The sequence below is a fragment of the Haplochromis burtoni genome, unplaced genomic scaffold (genome assembly GCF_018398535.1).
Source record: "Haplochromis burtoni strain Fernald_Lab_line unplaced genomic scaffold, NCSU_Asbu1 Contig_19, whole genome shotgun sequence".
In the NCBI taxonomy this organism is placed as follows: domain Eukaryota; kingdom Metazoa; phylum Chordata; class Actinopteri; order Cichliformes; family Cichlidae; genus Haplochromis; species Haplochromis burtoni.
Genome location: NW_024582380.1, coordinates 413,043 through 434,463, shown reverse-complemented (window position 1 = coordinate 434,463; position 21,421 = coordinate 413,043). Strand labels below are relative to the sequence as shown.

Below are 21,421 nucleotides of genomic sequence, written 5' to 3'. Positions count from 1 at the left end.
AGGAGGACTGTCTGGAGAGGCCAACGCCAACTCTTCAACAACGGCACAAGACAACTGTCACACATGCAGCTGCTCACAGATGCCACTGTACTACAAAGCACATGTCTAACACCCAACTACAAATCATATATAACATGACAGAAAACTACAGCACAGGCGATACCCATAATTCATTTGGGTAAACAAATTATGGTCTGTACTTCAGGTAAGCCAAAGACAGCACTAAAGGTACAAACACAAAATAGTATGGGTAACTGAAGCGTGCCGAGTACTGGGCCTGTGCACGCCGGGCATGATACACAAAAGACACAATCCATGACCACAATCTGTTCGTGAGCTCAAAAGAACCTGGCAGACCTGGCAGCCGCCTGTGAATGTAATGCATCCATATGCCAAATTAATCTTTTTTTCTTTGCAAAGGTTTTGAGCGTGAAACTGTATCTGTATAATTCCAAACCCAACTTTTTGCAGAAGTTTCAGCCACACTAGCTTGCCTTCTTGCCATCTCTTGGTGTAAGCAAAGACTTTTATTCTGAATCTAGGTCACGTGAATACGCTGCAGGAGGCTGAAAGCTAAGTAAAAAGACGAGTTTTGTGGCAGATCAGTGTAAATGTTTCTTCAGCGAATTGCAAATGTTGCAAATTTTGATCTGGCCCGAGTTCTGCTGTAGGTTGTTGAGAAACAGATTGATTGCATGCTCATCTTCTACAGAACTACAGCATCTATGGAAACTATAGAAAAACACTAACACACTGCAGTCCGTGAGGAGGTCTGGGTGACCCTGCCCTCCATTGCAACATCCTCTCCCGCCCACATTCCCGCTCTTCTTGTAAATGTGTGTGTGGAGAAAATATTCTCTGCGTGTTTCATCTGAACAGAATGCAAATATATGGCTGTATGTGTTTCCTGTTTCCCAAGAGGATGAAAAAGAAAGGTTTATGCATGTTGTTTATGCTTTAATGTGGTGGCTCCAGCATGCAGCAGCTTTGTTGAGAGCGGTGATGCAGTTAGAAGAGCTGAGTGCATCGTGTCTAAGGAAATATCTATGACCTTATGAGCATGGGCGGCTGAGAGCGCAGCCATGCTGCACACACGTCCGTACGCGCACACACACACACACACACATATAACACACGCGCCCACACAGTGAAATGAGTGGGATTTTACCTTCGGCGTCCTTAACTGTCTCGATAGCTTCAATGGCCTCAATGGTAGCTGAAGGATGGGCAAAAGAAGAGAAAGAAAGGAGGACAGGAAGAGAGAGGAGATGACAGAGTCCGAGAGAAAGATGGAGTACAAAGAAAGGAGGAGGAGAAGGAAAACGAAGTGAAGGCTGAAACATGCTCTGTGCAGATATGCGTAAACATCTTTGCCGTATGGGTGAGCAGCGCTTGCTGAGGAGGCTCCGACAGGCTGAGCTAAATGTTGTCAAACAATCTCTGGTTGGAAAACAGTGTAGGCAGAACTTTGGGGTGATCCAAAAATCAAACAGGAAGTCATAAAACATAAAACGAGACCTCACGCTGGCCTGGGAGATCAGACGGGTATTATGTCATTTATGACGAGCACCATGAACTAAGGCAGAAGTGAAAGATTGCAGTTTTTGACGGCCAGCTTGGACCAATAATTGTTTAGCTGAACGTGAAATTTTCTTCATGCTATTCTGTTGGCCAAATTCACCTTAGAGCTCTGTGGAGATGTCATCATGATAAATATACACAAGTGAGAGACTCTGTATCATCAATATCATGTGTAACATCCATATAATTTCAATATTAGCATTAATTAAATATCCCAACTACCAGACACCCCCTTCTAAGGGGCATGTTTCAGGTTTTAAACAAGCAAAGCCCTCAGAGCAGCACTGAGACCACAGCAGGTTCAGAGGGCACCTGGTGTTAGCATTAGCTGCTGTTAGTTCACACACACACATGCATTTGCCCTGTATTTTGGTGTCATTCTCAGGTTCTCAGCCTCTCACTCGTACACTCTCTCTGACACTCGCACACACAGGCAACCAGTGGGCTGTTAGTATCCTTCAGCGCTGGCGAGGTGAGGTGGAGAGAGGGAGTGAGTCAGTGAGGCAGAAGGATGAGAGGAGAAAAACAGCTGGAGGAGGAGGAGAAGAGGAGAGAGGGCATGGAGGAACCGGAGGATGCTCCAAAGCAGATACTCAAACTGTCTGTGTGGCATTGTGTTTCTATATACGAGTTCGGGGTTAAGTTTGTGTGTGTGCTTATGTGTGTGTGAGTGAATGAAACGCTCACCGCTCTGCAGGGTCTGTTTGCCCCCAGAGAGAACGCCACTGGGCAGCATGCCTGTCGGGGTCAGTCCCTTCAGGGTCAAGACGTTCTCACTCTCCTCCCTGAGAAACAGAGACAGTGTGTGTGTGTGTGTGCGTGTGTGTGACAGATGTGTGTGGGTAAAAGAAGACAGCAGGTGATAAAGAGAAAGAATTACACACTTCCTCACACACTGCACACCTGCAAACATGCAAAAAAACACGATTGTGGTTTAAAAGACAGATTTTAGAAAAATCTCTTTTAAAAAGTGAGGATCTGATGACTGCCAGCTTCTGCAGAAGTTGCGGGAAACCGAGCATGTGCAGGCAAGCGCACACGTGTGTTTAACTGCAAATTGACCCACCTTAGAACGGAGAACATTTTGGCCATCTTCCCGATGGCTCGGATCTTGTTTTTGATCACCTCTTTCCTCGCTGCCGCTGCACTGGCTGGAAGTGAGTGGAGCAGAAACGTTATTGAAAGTTGATACGTAGAAGAAAAGAAGAACGCTAGCTACCCTTAAAAAAATCAATGCTGGCGGCTTCGTACCGTCATAGATCTCGTCTCCATCGTTCATGAGTTCGTCGTCAGAGCAGATGCTCAGAACGTTGACCAGCATCTCAGTCACTGCAGGGCAAACAGACACAGATACGCTTCTATAAAAGGACAACAAAACTGCCAACTGGTTCATGCAGTTTAGGTACTAGTCAAAATGTTAACGACAGGGTAATTATCGTGTCCTTCAATGAATAGCGGTAAATTATCGACCTATGTGACAGCAGACCTTCACACCGGCTCTCCGCGATCCCTTAATGGAACATGAGCCATCATCGGTGTGATTGTTACCCCTTAACACCCTTTGATACGACATGTTTCAGTGTCTACTGTGAAAAATAAAAATGTTTTCTGGGAAAAAATGTGACAAATCTTTTTATGTAAGTAGGACGGAGCTGAACTATGTCCAGCTGTGAAGACGTTAGAGGGCTGTGAGTGGACAAAGATGAAGATATCAAGAATCACACTCTGTTACTGTACATCAGCGATCCATTTTATTAATCGCTTATCAAACTGGTATCCCTCAGGTCAGTTTGACCTGGAACCATTAACATATATCGTCTTCAGCTCAATTTCAAACTGCAGAGAAAACATATATGTTTATTGATTGCAACCAGAATTAACAACACAACTGTTTTTTGTCACAAGGTTGTAATTGATGCTAAAAATCCGCTATACTGAAGCTTATCTTGGTAAAAAAAATGAACTGAGACGTCCTGTTCACTGACATTAATATGTGTTCCAGCCGTCGTCGGCCTTGTTTTGAGGTGCCACTGTCCCAGGTTGTATGACATATCTAGCACCACTCGTGTCCCCTGGTTTCTTTCAGCAGCTCCTCCTCCCAGCTGCTCTGTATATATTTACACATTCCATAAAATAAAGCCCAGATTCTGATGCCACACTTTGCTGGTTTTGAAGCCATATTCTGCCCGAAAGGCCAGCAGCCTCTAAACCTCACAAGCCATTCACCCACAGTTACACTGGACAGATAGAGGAAGCCAGTCCACCCACTGCGGGTTGTCCCTGCCTTCAAACAGGTCAAACGAGTCAAATCTGGTGATCTTTGAGAATACATGAATTCTCTTCAGAGACTTTAAGTTTCTCCTTCTGTCTCAGAATCCCACAGACATCCAGTCAACTCCCCTATTGACCAGTAGACACCAGCCAGGACCAGGATCCCAAACTACGCATGCATACCGTGCAAACTCTGTTAGTAGCTGAGCAGAGGAGCTCTCTCACTGGCACTGGAGAAGTTCAACTGAAGGTTTACTTTCACTTTCAAAATTAAATGGTTTCTAAATTATCTTCACGTGGAAGAGGAAGATTTTGCACTTCCTCTTCAACATGCTCTTCCATGGTATTTGTAATGTGATGTAAAGTGTGTGTGTGTGTGTGGGGGGGGGTACCTTTTTCTCCAACAAAGGGCAGCGACCATGTAAAGACGTCCATGAAGTTGGGCAACCAGTAGGGGTGAGGGGAGCAGTTGAACTGACGGATGTTCATCACATTGTTCTCATACTTTAGCACCGCAGCTAGACACACACACACACACACACACACACACACACACACACACACACACACACACACACACACACACACACACACACACACAGAAGCAGATATTAACCCATTGAAAGCTTGCTCCTCTAGGAGGTAACAATGTTTCCATCCATCCGTACATGTAAAGATTTTCCTGAGAAGTCTTACAACGCAAACAGTTTGCTCTACAATAATTGGATAACACACGTCAGTCAGACCTTTGTTGTTGTAGACATCCAGGTAGTTTGGAGCGGAGAAGATGGTGATGAGCGAGGGGAAACCTGTAGTCTGACTCTTCCTGTACATACGGTACCTGAGGAAAGAGAGACAAACAAGCCGCCCACGTTATAGCCACTCAAATAGGACACCGCGCTGTGGATGAAAGAAACAAAGATTTGCTTTGCAGGTCTTCTAAAGCAGCCAGGGGATGGTTAGAGGTGAGACAGCCACACTCTTTTAAACTAACAGAACAGAAATAGAGCAGATTGCCTTGCATAGCAGAGGAAAAGGACAAGTAAAAAAACAGAAAAACTACTGGGCATCGGAAGCCTGCATAGATATGCAAATTATCAAAACAAAACTTTACTGTTCTGGGTTGTGGTGGCTGAGTGGGTCTAACAATTTCACCCAGGAGAGCGTGGTTCACGTTCTGTGTGAATTTAATGATAATACTTGTATGTTATGTTTTGATTCCCCCCCTTTGTTTAGGATTTGTGTGGTTTAGGGGAAAAAAATCCTTTTTCATTGTCAGGCTGCTATAAACAACACACATTTTCATCAGGTAATATTGACAGGAAAGTGTGCTGCTGTAAATCCACCGAGCTACAGCTTTAGATTCTCACTGCTTATTAAACTTCAGTGAAGAGAAACCAATTTTTCCCAGACAAAATCACCATTTAGGGTAGTTCCTGTAGCAGCTAGCTTAGATTTTTTTTTTTTTGAGTGAGCTGGCCGTTATTCTCTTTGTGCTGTCGCTATTGTTGGAGAATATAATGCAGCAACGGCACATTCACAAATCAAGGGCTTCAAGAATTCAATCAAAGGATTCATAGAGACAGCAGTGAATACAATGTCTTTTGTAAGTTCTCAGGTGAAAGCTGCTTCATTTTGTATCCACACTGCTGCTGCTTACTTCATCGAACAGTCTCTTTTTTGTTTTTTTGACCATGAATGCATGTTTTATCTCCACATTAGCTACTCTGCACAGGTGCAGAAGCCTGGCGACTGAAATAGCTTGTTTTTTGGCCATCCTATAACAAGTGCATTAAGACCTCTGGATGATTACCCAGACTACTTGTCTGCATGACAGACCAAATACTGTTAATGGGTTCACCAAACAGCACACACACAGAACACAGCGCTGCCTTAATTGCTGCATTACATCTAGAGGATTTTCAGTGAGATAATAGATGCCAGGAATGCATTTTTGGGTCACAATTTTTTTTCCCTTCACTATTTTATTCAGACTTTTAGTACAAAGTGTACGCAGCCTCTTTGACTTCCTGTGCTGAGTTAGTTAGGGTTGAATCTTGCACCGGCTGTTGGTGCACTCTCAGTCAGACCAACTCTTAACAATGCTAATCACACAGTTTCAGGGTGAAAATTGTGCCGCCTCTTTTCCTGCAATGTGCCAATTCCCCGACAATGAAAAATAACAGCTCAGAACATGAAATGTCAGGGTAAGCCATTAAATGAAATGGTGCGCCCATTTAAGCTGAGAGAAAGGACTGAGCCGCAGCAGCCGGTCAGCTCACCCGGCATCCTGTGCTTCGTGCGCTCTGATGATTGACAGCAAGTTGTTGGTCTGTAAGAACTCGCACACTGCTGGATAACTGAAGACAGAGAGAGAAGGACAACAAGTGAGAGTAAGTGAGGGCAAAGGAAGAAACATGAAGGGGAAGAATTATTCAAAGCGATGCAGTAAAACACACTTTACATAACAAACAAGTCATATGTCAAGGCTGCTGTAAACCACAAAACAGATATTTAAAGTCTGGCAGTGGGTGATGAGTAGGCTTTTGTTTTCTAAGGTAGTGTCTGACTGAGACCAGCAGGGGGCATCAGTGAGGAGTGACAGGCCTGAGCCAGGCTTATGGCTGCCTCAGTGCTGAGGTGTGCTGACTGTACACTAGTTGGCTGATTGATGCTGTGTCTCCTAAACATAGAAAATCGGTGTGTTTGCCACAGAGAACATGTCACAACACCCATTTCTAAACACCGTCTCCCCCCTCGTCTGTACATGCCTCCCATTCTTACTTTCTCATCTTTTTCCCCTGCCACCCTCCTCCTATGTTACTCTCCCTCGTTCTCTCACTGTATCTTAATATCACTCCATATCTGGCAGGAGTAGCCAGTCGTCATAGCAACAGAACCGTGCAGTCTCCCTGGGGATTGTGGGATATCGTTTCATGCTGAAACGGAACTGTGTGTACTGCGTTTGGTGTGCGTATGTGTGTGTAAAGTAACCAAGAATTTCTACAAATCCCAGCGACCGTTAGTGGATCTCGGATGTGGTGTAAACGCGCACACGAGGCCTCTCTCCCGTTCGCTCTGCTCGGGAACAACATCCCAAAACTGCAGCTTGAAGTCGACCTGAAACTTATTAGATTTCTAATTTGTAGGTGAGCATCGCACGTTGCTCATGCACGGTAGCGACAGGGCGCTCAGATCATTTAGAAAGTGACATCGACCTATCCAAGAGAAAACCCGGAGTCAGGGACACGAGTGAGAACGTCTTTCTCTTTCAGGTGGTGATTTTAAAGAGTACTGTCTCTGCCGTGAACCATCATCCCAGAATATTACATCCACACTGGCTTGTTGGAGTACCAGGTCAGCTCTTAGCTCTGCCTTTGAGCTTCATAAGCACAGGGATCTGCTGCTGCAAGGCTGCCATACTATATTCATTCCCATTCAAAAATAAAATGTCAGGGCTCTTACGTAATGTTTTTTTTTGCCGGTCACAACACCTTGAGGAGTAATTCTACCCTCCTGTACCTGTAGAAATAGGAGCACCCTCTGACCGTGTTGTGGCCAAAGTACTCCTGGGTCTTTTCATTGCCAAAGTCTTCCAGGGGGTCGGCCCACAACAGGTCGCACATGGGCCCAAACGCCGGAGGCTCTTTGAACCGGTCCAACTAGGACGCACAAAAAAACCACGCACACACACAGAAGTATAGAAATGTGAGCTTACAGAAACAGAGATTTTCTACATGAAAGACATTTTCAGTCATGTAAACAACCCTCCAACACATATAGGATAAATCAGGGGAGAAAGAAAAGCAAACACATAGCATACACACACAAACACATACTGTCAGAGCAGAGCATCTCCATGGCAACCCCCACCACACAGGAGGGAGAAGATGTCACACCAGGAGATTCACCATGGAAACACTGCCATTAGATGAGGAAGTATGTGTTCTCGCGTCTCTGTGTTCATGTGTGTGCCTTTGTGCTCTGGAGCTCAGTGAACTGTATACACACAGGGGTTATTTTATGGTTTCTAATGAACACACTCGGAGCAGGCTAAAAAGCTGAAATAAAAGTTGGTTTATGACTGCTGAATGAATGTGCCTGAGTGCTGCACATAGGTCGATCTCATGTTGCATGCATGATTAATTTTCCTTGCTCTTGTATTCCTTATCCTGCACAGGCAAAGAGCAGGAACTGGAGAAACGGTGAAACTGAGAATGAATTACAAACTGTGGACGGTTACGAAGGCTGATCTTTCTTCTTTTTGTGCATTTGCAGGCTGATTACTCTCTATAACAGAACTTACATATATACCAGGATGCTGAATATAAAGTGACACCATGTCTTTGGGAATGCAGATGCAAGGGTTAAATGCATTGTCTACAAAATAAATGTGTTCCTATGGCTTTCTAGGCCAAGTCTCCTTACTATCATTATTTATACTTCCTAGTTACAACAAATATAACGCATCACTGTTTTGTGTAAGTAGGAAAAGAAAAGAACAAATAATGTATTCATTAAACACCTGACTTAGCTACACCCTGTCACCTGAACTGAAGGCAAAGCTGTAGCTACTGCTAAGCTAGGTTTACAAGGTCTAGATTCTTCTCTCCACTGTGATTTGATTCAACAACTAATTCATTTAGTTATGCAGAATAACAAAGGGTATGACCAAAATGGATATTTTTGCTATTTTTCATTGTTTTGTTTGCTCTGTGTAGGCCTTTAGTAAACAATACGTGAAGTTAGCTTTGGCTTCTTTAAGCTTTTCTATCTGACAACTTCTACACTATCAAACCAGACTTTCTCAATCTGATTGGTAGGTTTCAGCTCTGTAATTTAGTTATTGCAAATGTTTGTTAAAAGGCTGTTTTATCACTTTATATACATTTTATGCATTACTACATAATGATTAAACAGGAAAAGGTTTAAAATGAATTCAGATTCAGTTCTTCACTACATTTCAGCAATTTTTTTTTTAGTACTTCTCAAAGACAGTTAACCATTATTTTTTAAGAGCTGATTGATGCCTTATTTACACAATGGTCAGCGTTGCTTATCAAATACTTAGAAATAAAAACAAATAGAAAAATCTGTAAAATAAGGTGAAAAAAATTACTGTACACAGACAAAACATTCACCCTATAGCTACAAAAAAATGTCATTAAACACCACTTTTTGTCAAAAAAGTTATCATTGTTTTGTTATCACAGCAGTGATAACTCAAAACTGCTCGTGTGTCTTTGATTTTACCTTCTTGATGTCGTCCAGCGTGTGAATCTCTGGTGAAAGCCCCCCATGCACACATAGGAACTGCTGGTTCATCAGGGCTGCCAGAGGCAGGCAATCAAACGCCTCCATGCAGGAGTCATACACCTGCTCTGAGTACTTGATCTTACCTGCAGGTTGGGGGAGTAGACAGACATTTCAAGACTTGAAACAAAGGAAGCGCCTGAGTGTGTTTTGACATGCTTTGAATAGCCACCATTGCTACAAATGCACAGTCGGTCCCTGTCACTGGGAGACTGATGCACGCAGAACAAACAGGCCTTTACATGGACAGAAGTTAGTAATCTGAAGGCTTCAGACAGAATCAGTCTAAAAACACGATTGCTAACACGCTGTGGTAATGGTACATATATATAAAATCATACATTACTTTGTGCAGTAAATAGCTTTAATTGTGTTTGTGTGTAACAGACCAAGAATGACACTGCAGTGTGCGTGCCTTAAAGAAAGAACAATAAATTAATAACCAAAAAAGCAGTAATGGTAGTGAATGTCTATTCTGACCAATTCTGATTATTTTCAAGAATAATTATTTAACCATGACGTCTTCACCACCTAATGTTAACCTTCAAAAAAGTGTGTACAAACCAATGGGTGACATAAAAGTGGCTTTAACCATCTTTTATCTTTGTCTCCCGCTCACAAATCTCCTTCAACTTTCATTTGTTATTCATCAATGTTAATAAAGCAATACCCAGCTCGCCACTTTACCATAGGCCCCTCAAACATGACGAAGTCATAAAGACGTTTTGCTTAGTCAACCACGATTAGAACATTTGAGCAGAGACAGTGAACACACACTCACTGCCTCTGCTCAGTGTTTTCTTTTTAAGTCTGTCGGTGCACACGGTTAATAACTCATGAATCAAGATGACTGAAATACCTTAGGTGTTGTATTAATTAATGTATTGTTCATGCATTAAGGCATGCATGAGATACTGTTAATTCATGCACTTTCCTGATGAGTCATGGGTTTTTTTCACATATTAGTGACGCTTTTTCGTGCATGAAATCACGAATGAATTCACGATAATACCCTTCCCGTAAAGTGTTACCACGTCATTTGGTTCACTTGGGTGCAAGGGCACTAACGTGTGGGATTTTCACACAACGCATTAATAATTTATGGGGCCAGCTCTTCTCCAGCACTCCCATATGACCTGTTTTTCTCCTCTCTGATGATGTTGGATTTTGTTTTAGAAATGCCACTTCAGAGATACCAGACAAAAAAAAATAAAATAAAACACAAATCTCACTATTACAGCATTTTAAATAATGACCCAAATATAAACACAAAGCAGCATAGACATGTCACTTTTTTTCTTCTTTTTTGTATGTGTGTCTGTGTGTATTAAAAACTCCTTTGAATTGGCAGCAATATCAATAACGACATCCAAGACACGGCATCTTTTAAAGTACATTTCACACATGGGCGTAACAATGCATCTGACATAAAATCAAAACCGCGGGATTAAAAATAGCTGAAAGGAGATTGGAGGAGGGAAAAGAAGAAGAAGAAGAAGAAGAGGATGGTTTTTAGACAGCAGAGGAGGAGGGAGGCGAGAAAAGAAGAACGCTAAAGAGAGAAGGAGAAAGACTGATGGGAGGAGACAGGAGAAGGAGGAGAGGTTATAAGAAGGAAGGAGAGGAGATGACTGGGGAAGAGAGAAGGTAGAGTGTAAGGACATGAAACGACACGTACACAAATCAAAGCCAGTCTTGTGGAGTACAAGCGTACAGTAGCCAGCCTCTGTGTGTGTGTGTGTGTGTGTGTGTGTGTGTGACAGCGAGGAGTGTGTTTGTCAACCTCTCCATCTGCCTTGTGTAGAGCAAGAGCTCATTATTGCCAGTCCACCAGCTCCTTCCACACTCTCAAACATTTATGAAGACACTTGCACACGCATGCAGTCACAGTACATGCTCTCGTGCTGCACACACACACACACACACACATAGCAGATGGTAATTGAGGGCGACCACTATTCGCCATGAGCACCAAGGGAAATTAGCTTCCTCGTCCCTTGGCCAATCAGACACAGAGGAGTAAGTCCCTGAGCCAATCATTAAGGGCCAAATTAATTTGCTGCTAATCACCCACTCTCGGACAGGAGGCTGAAGCTCGCTGACGGAGTCAGAGAGACAGAGGGAGACACTGGGGGAGAGAGCAAAAGGATGGAGGGAGAGAAAGAGAGGGAGGACACAACATGCCAGTGGCAGAAAAGTAAGGATGGTGAGGGGGAGGATGAGAAGAGATCCAGCAGAAAATATTTAACTCCATAGGTGAAACTATCAGGTAATGGAATAAAGCGGATCCAATCAGAGCTTCGCCACCTAAAGCACAGCACAGCTCAACACGATTTGCACGCGTGTTACATGGTGTCATTCTCTCAGCAGTCGTGTATAACGTGTAAGGGCTAATCAGCTTTTCACCTACAATAGCAATCCTGGAAGCTACATTTAGGGTTGCAAACTTAAGACAACCTGAACGTGCAAAACTGCAGATACACATGTTAAAAACATTTACAGCCTACTGCAAAAAAACTGCTCCCTAAAGCTAATTATGTAGGAAGACAGCCATTAACTACCTGCTACCTGTTCAGCTAAATTGTGTAATTGAAAAGGTGTTGGTTTTCTTTATATTAGCTAGTTTGACAGAAAAAAAAAGTCGTGGCATGTTTTGTGTTATTTTTATTAGTATTCTTTCCATCAACTCTGAGATGAGTTCAGAAAGTGGTATTGTTGTATTATATTAATATGTTACATAATTAGCAGGTATATATCTCTGTGCTATCTCTTTAGCTGCACCTTGCTAACTAAGCTAGCTAGCTACCTTTAGCTAATAACGCCTGGCTTTGAAAATAAAACAAAACATGATACCTGCTATAGGAAATACTGACTAATTACTGATTTTTCCTCTTTTTTAAAAACCATGTTTAGGTGTTATTCAAGCACAAATAAACTCCTAGCTGTAAACTGAGCAGTGTAAGTTGTAAATGTATGATCCTGAACCAGTTAGCATGCTAATTTTTTCGCCAAGTTTGTAACCAAACTGAAAATATGTTCTCCAGTCAGCTGAGATTTACAAGATCTGTTCAAACCACTAATAATCAAAACTAAATAAGCACTGCTTAACATCGGAGGGTGAAAGGAGTGGAAGAACCAATGCTGAAATAAAAGAAAAATGGGCCGTGTAACAAAAAGCCAACTCACATTCTTGTTTGAAGGTGAAATATTCTGTCAGATGTCTACATTCATGGTTCCCCCGGAGAAGAAAGAGCGTCTTTGGGTAGAGGATTTTCAGTGACCACAGGTACAACACACACTAAATATTCACCAAAAGAAGAGAAAACATGAGAAATTGAGTTCAGCAGGTACACAACTGCAACAGCATTTCGATTTTCAAAGAGTGCAGATGTCAAATTCATTTTACATCGCAGGCCATAAACAGCCCACTTTGATATGAAGTGGGCCAGACCAGGCAAACTCCCCTTTTTAATCAATGTACAGAAGTTTAAGTACACATTTAATCTCAGAATAATCTCATGATATAAGAAGAAGTACAATTCCAATAGTTTTTCTAAATGCTGCTATAGTAAATGAAAGAAATCTGTCTGTATGACTCTTCCAACACGTTCTCACTCCCAAAGCGTAACATTTTACGCTAGGTGACAAATCGTTGGTATATTACGCTTTTGACCACCCAACACGTCCCTATATTACGAGTTCGGAAAAATTAGGAAACATGAGAGCCGTTTGGTTTTAAATCTGCACATGTACGTCTATTTTACATAAATCGTTTTGGAAAACACTTCACGATTAAGGTGGTGGTTAACGTTAAGAATAAGGTTATGATTAGGGTCAGGGCTGGAATACACAGCTGAAACATGTGTTACCGCGGGAGTGTAATTCTATTCGATTTCATCCACAATCTGGCGCGCAACATAGGAACGTGGAAGGTCACCTTCCGCGTTCCCATGGAATGCCTCGGGACATGACAAATCGTCGGTATATTACGCATTGGGAGTGAGAACAGGCTGGACTCTTCAGGCTTAAATTGTAAAGTAAAACTTCTAATTTCTAGAGCATACGGTGAAAAACAGGAACTTTACTGTCATTTAAGTTTTTGGTCTATTACTTAATTACATTGTTGTGCTATGAATGGCCATTAGGGTGGTCTTCATCAGTAGGAAAAACTGTAAAACTGTCTTGTATGTGCAGCATTAATCTGAAACTATGTCATATTGCCTAGAATCAAAGTTAAGCTCAAATTTTGGGGCTGAACAGTTTGGTCATTAGAGTACAGCAGGATGTGTGTTTATTTATCACGTTGGCTTTTTTACTCTTATCACTTAGGAAACCCTACAAATGGCTCAGAGGATGTTCTCTCACCTTTACACACCATCATCTCTGTTCTACATTTAGTCTCCTCCTTATGTGCCCTTCAGATGTGTTAGGAAGGTGGCCTAAATATCGCTCCCTCTGCTCCAAACTCACTCCGTGTCAGCGACATATCCCATATGCCACGGTGACTTGACAGGCTGAGACATTCACGCGCTTGTATATTGTGGATTCAAGTCAGTCTGCTCATCTGTACCACATTTCTGCTGGATAACGTAATCACACATTTCTTTATGATGCCCTCATCCATTTTGAAGAATCAAATATTCAAACAGCTCTTGGAATACCGTGCTGTTTCCATCCAACTTTCATGCATATTTACAGTAAGAAGCAAACCACACTCTGGTTAGCGTTTGCTGTCCTTAAATTGTTGCCTGTCCTGTAGAAACACATAGTGAATGAAAGTTGATCTCAGTAACAAGGACCCCTGGTCACGAATTCTAAATTGCATCTTTATATGTGCATTTGTCAGACACATATAGTGCATCGTGTCACTGCTAATCTCAAGTACATTTTGTACATCTGCAATACTCAATACCAAAATACACCTTGCCCCTGGAATGTGCATAATAGACTTCAATACAATGTACACCACATACACTAATCTGGCATACATAGCAACAAGGATAGTTGTTTTTTTCCCAACTGAATGCACAGCACTATAAATAAGACGTATACACAGTGTGCCTAATCCTTCCTCACCTCAATACTGAAGTACCCCCTGTCCACATAGTCCCCTAGGAAGAGGTAGCGCGTGTTCGCAGGAGAGCCTCCCACTTCAAATAACTTCATCAGGTCGAAGAACTGGCCGTGGATATCTCCGCACACTGTGGAAACAGCACACAACAGTGTCAGGATTATAAACCCCGCAGTTTTCAGCTCCCACATAACAAATTCAGCTCAAAAATATGGGGCCGTCTTTGCTTCAGTGGCTCCATATGGCCTGATTTGCATCTGCAGAGGTATATCTGTCCTGGCTGCTGATCTAGAAACACCACTCATCTGTTTGGATAGAAAAAACAGCAAAAATGTGTTTTAAAAGCTCCTTAAAGATTCTACTCGATCATTTCAAGGTCTGTTTAAAAACTACCTGAAAAAGACCAGAAATCAGAGCTGAAAGTTTTGTGCTTTTTGGGGCATCTGTCCAGTTTTTGATCTATTTTCTTAACTGCATATCCAACTCCGGGTCATAGGGAGTGGCCTACGATAAGGGGGAGGTGGGATATACCCACCAGTGGATCATAGGCTAGCAAATCTAGAATATGTTACTGTGAGTTATTTGTATTAAGAAAACTTGAGAATTCTGTGTTCAGTTTTTTTTTACATCAGTTAAACACACCTTACTAACCAAGATAGCGAGGATTATCTTATAATTTCGCACCCGATGTTGGATTTTATGTATTCATGACGACGTGCAATCACGTTCAGGGTAAATCCGATTTGTTTGTATCTGGCTTTCTTGATTGACCTTTGCATCATCTTATTGTATGCAAGCTTTTGTGAGCTTTCTCTTTTGAATTGCTACAAGTTGCTTCCAGGAGTAAATCAGGCTGCACATGCTGAAGACTTCACATTTTGAACGACTTCAGGACTGTCTGCCCGTACGATCTGCCAGCATACATCTTACCATCCGCCTCCCTCGCCATCTGTCTGGTCTCTCCTTTCACTTTTAGTTGATGTCATAGTTCCCCTCTGCAGCCATTTTACGATGGCCATTTTGCATCTGTCTGACCGCCTTCGTCTGCCTGTCTCTCCATCTGCTTGCCATGTTAATGTCTGTTTTTGTGACTACTTATAAGCATTTGCTTTAATTTGAACTGGGAATTGGGAATGAGAAATGTCATGAGTGAAATTGAGCCGTACCTGCCTGCCTCCTCTGAGCTGTCTCGGTATTCTCCCAGAAGCCTTGGTGTGACATCCTAAAAGCCTGTCAGTTCAGATTTTAGCCATCCAGCTGTCTGTCTGTCTTAGAGCTCATACTTTGAGACGGCATCAAAGTGCTGAAGTATTCTTTATATCCCCTTTATATTGCATTTTTGGTGAAAGCTCTTTCTACGTGAGTCTATTTTGCTGTAGTTTGTATCTGAAATGTAACAGTCATTTCCAATCACGGCACACTCTCAGGAAATTCTTGTGTGTTTCTGAGTCAGACTCTGGTGAAGTGGAACCAGGAAAGCGGGATCAATATGTTGCTCGTTGGGAACAAACAGGTTAGAGAACCTCTGCACTAAGCTGCTTATGATTGACTGTCTCTCCATCTGCCCATCTATCTGTCCTTGTCCCTGGGGATCTGTACCTGTGAAAGCTGAGCGATGTTCCCACACTGCGTGGGCAGAACAAGCCCACACAGAATTATCACACCGCTCGCATTTGCATAAATGCAGCACGCAGAAGCACAGACACATAGGTACACGAGCCAGGCAGAGTCAATAGGTTGCCAGTGTCTGCGTCTGCCTGGCCGCTTGTCTGTCATCTCTGTCATTGTCTCAGAAACTTTCTTTCTATTTTGCTCTCCCTCGATTTCGATCCCCGGCTTCTCCTCCACATCCTACTCAGTTCTTACCATTTCCCCGGGAGGGGAATACATGCAGCTATTACCCAAGCCAGAGCGAGCTGTTGCGCCAATTGGGTCTCTCAGTGAAGTGCGACCGAACAACAGTTCATATTAAAAGGGTGGCAGATACATATGGCAGATTAATGAATCAATGAATGGATTCTGATTAATACATAATTACTGATCTTTATGCCTTTTTGCTCCACAGCTCTATTTCTCTGCCTCTCCGTGAGACTGCTGCTATCTGTCTCCTCACTGTGAAATGTCTGATCTATTCTGCTTGTCACTCATGCCTGCATTTTAACAAACAAGTAGCCTTTTTTTAAATTTTGATGTGGCTTTGCTCAATGGGTGACTTGCAGATGCTTTTAATAAATAAAACGTAGACATTTTGCAATTTAAAACAGGTGAAAGATAGTAAAGAACACCTTTTTTAGCATATGATAGTCTGGAGGCCACAGTGAGTAGGGTTACCTACCATAGCCATGGTATAAAGACGCTACACCTTTCAATTCGAGCTACATTTAATTTTCAGTAATGCAGTAATGTCACATGTTCGTGTGCCAGTCTACATATACTGCTCTTTCTAGAGATAGCATGCTAACACAAAACAATCCAAGAACCCAGAGTTATGATAAAGCTGAGTGTATGCTGACCCAGAGCCTGAACTTCAGCAGGTAACAAGCTGGGATGAGCGGTCAGGATTCGGAATCGCTTTAAATTCTCTTTGTGCTGGTTTTCATCTTTGCTTTGTGTTTAAGCTTTATGTTAATGCACAAACAGAAAAAAAAGATCATATGTGTTTCCTCAATAGGTTGGGGATTTGTGTAGGCGTGTGGGACTGTAGCTTAAGGTTTATATTGTTAACTGGTAATTATATAACAGTGCATTTCAGGTTATTTTACAGAGTAACACGAAAGATCAGAGCCCAACAAAATAAATATAGGCCAAAGAGTATATCGTGGAAGACAGTGTGGGAGATGTAACTAACTTGATTGGTGGTCTGAAATTTACAGGTTCTTCATCAATCATGTGATGGACTTTATCTTAGTTGAATGCAGTTTTCCCAACATATAAATAAAAGTTAAGATGTGGGAGTGGCAGTTGGGGTCTACTCCAGTAAAATAAATTAAAAAAGCAAAATATAAGGAACACGTTTAGTGCTGTCAAGAGACATTATAAGATAACCCTGGGACTCCTGCAACAGCAATGAGTATAACTTTCAGGGGGAAAGAGCTGTTTAAAAAATGCAATGATTTCTTTTCCATAGGTCTTTCAACATGGCTGCTCAGTGCAGACACTTTCTTCTAGAGAGACTTTGCAATACTCACGAAGTCTCATATAAAGTTGGAGACCTGATCAGCTTCCCTGTGCGGGGAAACCGCTTTGCGCGGCTAACTCTTGCAAGAAAGCGCGTTAGCTTTCCAACTGTTTTCTACCATCTCCTAAATGGTGCGTTGAATCCCTTCCTTACCCGTGACTGGCGCCTCAATATCCAACATAGTGCGCTCCTGGCGCAGGATGGCGGCGCCCTCATCGATGATGCGCAGGGCCACGGCTTCCTCGAGACGGCCTTCCTTTGTGAGGTGAGCTTTGAGCAGGTCCACTCGCGGCCGGCCCTCCGCGTCAAACACCTCCTTCATGGTCAGCCGATGGGCCAGGGGGAAGGGGACCGCTGGAGATGGAAATGTGGAGATGATGGAGAATGTGCGGGGGATGAGATGGAAGGAAGGGAGTTAAATTATGCAGGGAGAGGGAGAAAGAAGCAGGAAAGAGGAGATTGTGTATTACAATGCAGAAAATGATTTATTGATATTTCCTGTACACTTCAACAAGCTTGCCCACAGTTGTCAGAAGCCCCAATCCTCACCATTATCCTGATCACACCTCTGCTGCAGGCTTGCAGTGTGCACGTATGTACATGTGTGCGTTGTGTGTGTGTGTGTGTGTGTGTGTGTGTGTGTGTGTGTGTGTGTGTGTGTGTTATGGAGGCCTAAGCGGGTTGTACTGAAGTAGGGGCTGCCACAGTTATCAGGGCTGCTGCCTCTGTTCTGCAGCAATGTCTTTCTTACATAATGAAGGCCCCCAGGGTGCCAATGGAGAGGGGGGTTGACTGACGATGAGGGTGATACAGCAAGAGTACACAGCTGCACGTGAGAAGGCGCACACACACACACACACACACACACACATATATGAAGACACGCTTGACAAAAGCGCACACACGCCCTGTTGTTAGCAAACAGGCAGAAACTATGTGGCACGCTCCTGCACCCGGCAGAGGTGCAGGAGCATCTGTACATCATGTATGTCACACTGGCATTAACATGCACGACTGCACAAGTGTGTATAAGTGGCAGTGCACACACACTCACACACACACACACACACACACACAAGCTCATAAAAGGTATTGTTATGAAGGATCCACAGAGCCTGTTTGAGCCCCACCAGTGCTAACACAGATAATGGCCTAGATCACGCGCTAAAAACTAGGCCTGGCTCTGAATGCGCACGCACGCACGCACACACACACACACAGACTGTCACTGTGTCTCACATCGGAAGACCCACACACACACCACACACACCCACACACACACACACACACACACACACTGTCACTTTGTCTCTGTTTTGCACTCTCTCCTCTTGTCCCTTCTCTGTTTTTTTCTGTTTTCGCTCGCCTCTCCCTCTTGTTCCTTCGCTCTCTTCTTTCTGCTCTAACAGGCCACAGTCTCCTCCGCGAGGTTCCACGCTGATGTCTGTCGTTACATTTTAATGTGACCGCGCGTTTTCAGTTTTTCTTCACAGTATAAGCAGCTCAGCAAAAACACGGAGCCAGTCAGCAGGGTTTAATGTAGTCATTGCTGAGACATCGGCGTCATTTAGCCAATGCTAAATGAGCCGTTGCAATAAAATATATTACAATGTGACTTTAGTCACAATATGTCTGTTAACGCACGAACAGTTGCTGACAAAGCCTGCATTTGTGGCTGTTAATCAACATGGAGAAAGAGGTGACGTTGAGATTTTTGTTCCGCCGAAAACTCAACACACCCTGAATACGTTAACCCTCCCGGCACACACAAAGATCTACCTGATTCATATTTAGATGTTCCAGAATATCTAACGTCACCTCAGGCTGCTGCTAGATAACTGCTACTGCATCCCCATGACACTTTTACACACCTTAAGATTGAACACAACACATGAGAGCATGCTGAGACATCCCAGGACACTTCAGGCTGCCAAGCTGAAGGGTCTGCTTTCCATCGATTGAGAACAGCGGTTCTTACATGTTAAAACCAGTTTTGCATTACAAGTTAGGAGCGATTAATATTTTAAAAGCCTTGTGCACCCCAGGCTGTCAGAGAACATAAGCCCAAAAAGGAATTACTCATGCATGCTGGTATTTGTGTGACATTATATTTATTTATAAAAGGAAACAACAGGGCTCAGGCAGTATGTGGATAAACCTCCTCCTTCAGTGTACCGTCCTGTACCGGCATATAGCACCGCACTGTTCTGAGCTGTGCTACAAAATGTACTCGGGCTGGAACATGTCATTACAAAAAGCTGCCAGCACAATGTTAGAAGGGCTGCGGTACTCTTTTAAAACTCAAGCACACACATGAACTCAATTTGTGGATGTATATTTCTGGTTGAAGGTAAAACTGAGGCCTCAAGTGTGCATGTGTGTAACAGCGAGAGAGCCTGAGGAGGGAGAGGAGGGTAGAAGTGAGAGGGACGGAGTGTGAAACTCGTAAATTGTGAGAGCAGTGTGAAAGTAGGGCAGGTAGGAGAGAGTGAAGAGAGCAGCAGAGACACACAGCTTGGGAAAGGAACTATACTTGGGAAAACTATACTTGGTAGTTGGGGAATAGAGGCGAGAAGAGGTTCGGCACAGGCAATGGCAAACCGTTTGATGAGTGTACAGTTCAAGAGGAATGCTAGGAGATTTGAGTCCAATCTTATAGCTCTGAGCGCACGTGCAGAGGTTAAAGACAGACAGATGTAAATTACGAAGATACCTTGTTTGGATTTAATAAAGTGATTCTGATACAAATCTGAGAAACATGCCCGTACAGCTTTTCTGTCTCAGAGCAATTTTCTGCTTGTAACGATGGAAAGCTTTCTGCAGTATGCATATGAATTTGCAAGCCTGGAGGAGAACATTAAGGCAGAGGAAATGCATTTAAGACTTACTGTACACTCATAATATACAGTATATTACACCATTGCAGGAGTCCGACCATCAGATCATCCTATAGGTCTGGCTCATGCATTTGCATACGTCTTATACGAGTCTATACTGGATCTTATTGAACAAAGAAAGTGGATCAAGTGAGAACAGGTTGGGAGGGAGCATGCCAGTGTATCCTTGAGCAAGATACTAACCCCAAGTTGCTGCCGATGTATTTGTGGGAGTCTGAATGTTCGACAGAAAGTAAACATAGAAAAAAGTGTGATTTGAGCAGTCAAGTCGAGTAGAAAAACGGTACATACGAAACAGTCCATCTACCATTTTTCCCTTTTATTTCATTAGAATTTTATGCTATGCTAGTAGCTCTGAGGTGCTTCATGCTAAATGCTAAATGTTGTCACATCCCACCAAACACGGATGAAACCCTGACATCATCTCCCACGCTACAAGACAAAAAACTGGGCCAACAATGAAGTGCAAACGATGACGCTGTTTCCAGGAGAATAGAGGTCGAGTCACATGATCTTTTACAAAGGCTGAATAACAATCAGGTTAATGCATTTAGGGCAATTAAATGCATTTGTCAGTGACGTCTAATATGGTATGTAAATGGTAAACAGAAAGCCACACATCTTCTGCATGTGCTCACACTACTATTACCAGTGCCTTTTTAAAAATTGTAAACAGTACTTTTAAGCAAATTCTGGCCATTTAGATCAAAATTGTGGGTGACTTCACCTCCCTATCTCTGATGTCAGCATCAGACTCAGAGATTTTACTATTCAAGGATGAAGATGTATAGCTCAGCAGGACAAGAAATGGCCTGAAAGCCTGAGGTCACTGTACAGGTGTCTTTTTTTTTCTTCATCCTTTCTACGGAGAACATTTTGTGCATTTTGAACAATAAAGAGATGGTAAAACAAATATTTTTGAACACTTGCTGCCTCTTGGCATCCAGGCAATGTTCAAGAAGCTCCTGGAACCAGCGCCATTCCCACTTTCGGTATGGAACTAACTTTCAACCATGAGTAGACGTTGAAAAAGGACCGCCACCCGAGGGTTATTCAACGTTAAAATATATGCTGGGATGCAAAGATGAATAATGTTCATGTTGTTAGTAG

The 21,421-nt window shown here is 42.9% G+C and overlaps 1 protein-coding gene across 4 annotated transcripts in view; it reads right to left on the bottom strand.

Annotated features, from left to right (window-relative positions):
- The window catches only part of ppp3cb (protein phosphatase 3, catalytic subunit, beta isozyme), a 43,112-nt gene that overhangs the window by 3,958 nt on the left and 17,733 nt on the right, over positions 1-21,421 (bottom strand). For 3 of the 4 annotated variants that reach the window (XM_005916609.3, XM_005916607.3, XM_014331900.2), the window contains exons 2-13: positions 17,568-17,768; positions 14,242-14,366; positions 12,352-12,463; positions 9,106-9,251; positions 7,375-7,514; positions 6,135-6,212; positions 4,599-4,693; positions 4,245-4,370; positions 2,833-2,910; positions 2,648-2,732; positions 2,269-2,366; positions 1,169-1,216 (exon numbers count right to left, since the gene is read on the bottom strand). In XM_005916609.3, the coding sequence (XP_005916671.1) occupies positions 1,169-1,216; positions 2,269-2,366; positions 2,648-2,732; positions 2,833-2,910; positions 4,245-4,370; positions 4,599-4,693; positions 6,135-6,212; positions 7,375-7,514; positions 9,106-9,251; positions 12,352-12,463; positions 14,242-14,366; positions 17,568-17,736 (1,300 nt within the window). In that variant the 5' untranslated portion in view covers positions 17,737-17,768. The remainder of the gene's footprint in view (positions 1-1,168; positions 1,217-2,268; positions 2,367-2,647; positions 2,733-2,832; positions 2,911-4,244; positions 4,371-4,598; positions 4,694-6,134; positions 6,213-7,374; positions 7,515-9,105; positions 9,252-12,351; positions 12,464-14,241; positions 14,367-17,567; positions 17,769-21,421) is intronic. The other variant, XM_005916608.3, reaches the window with a different exon arrangement.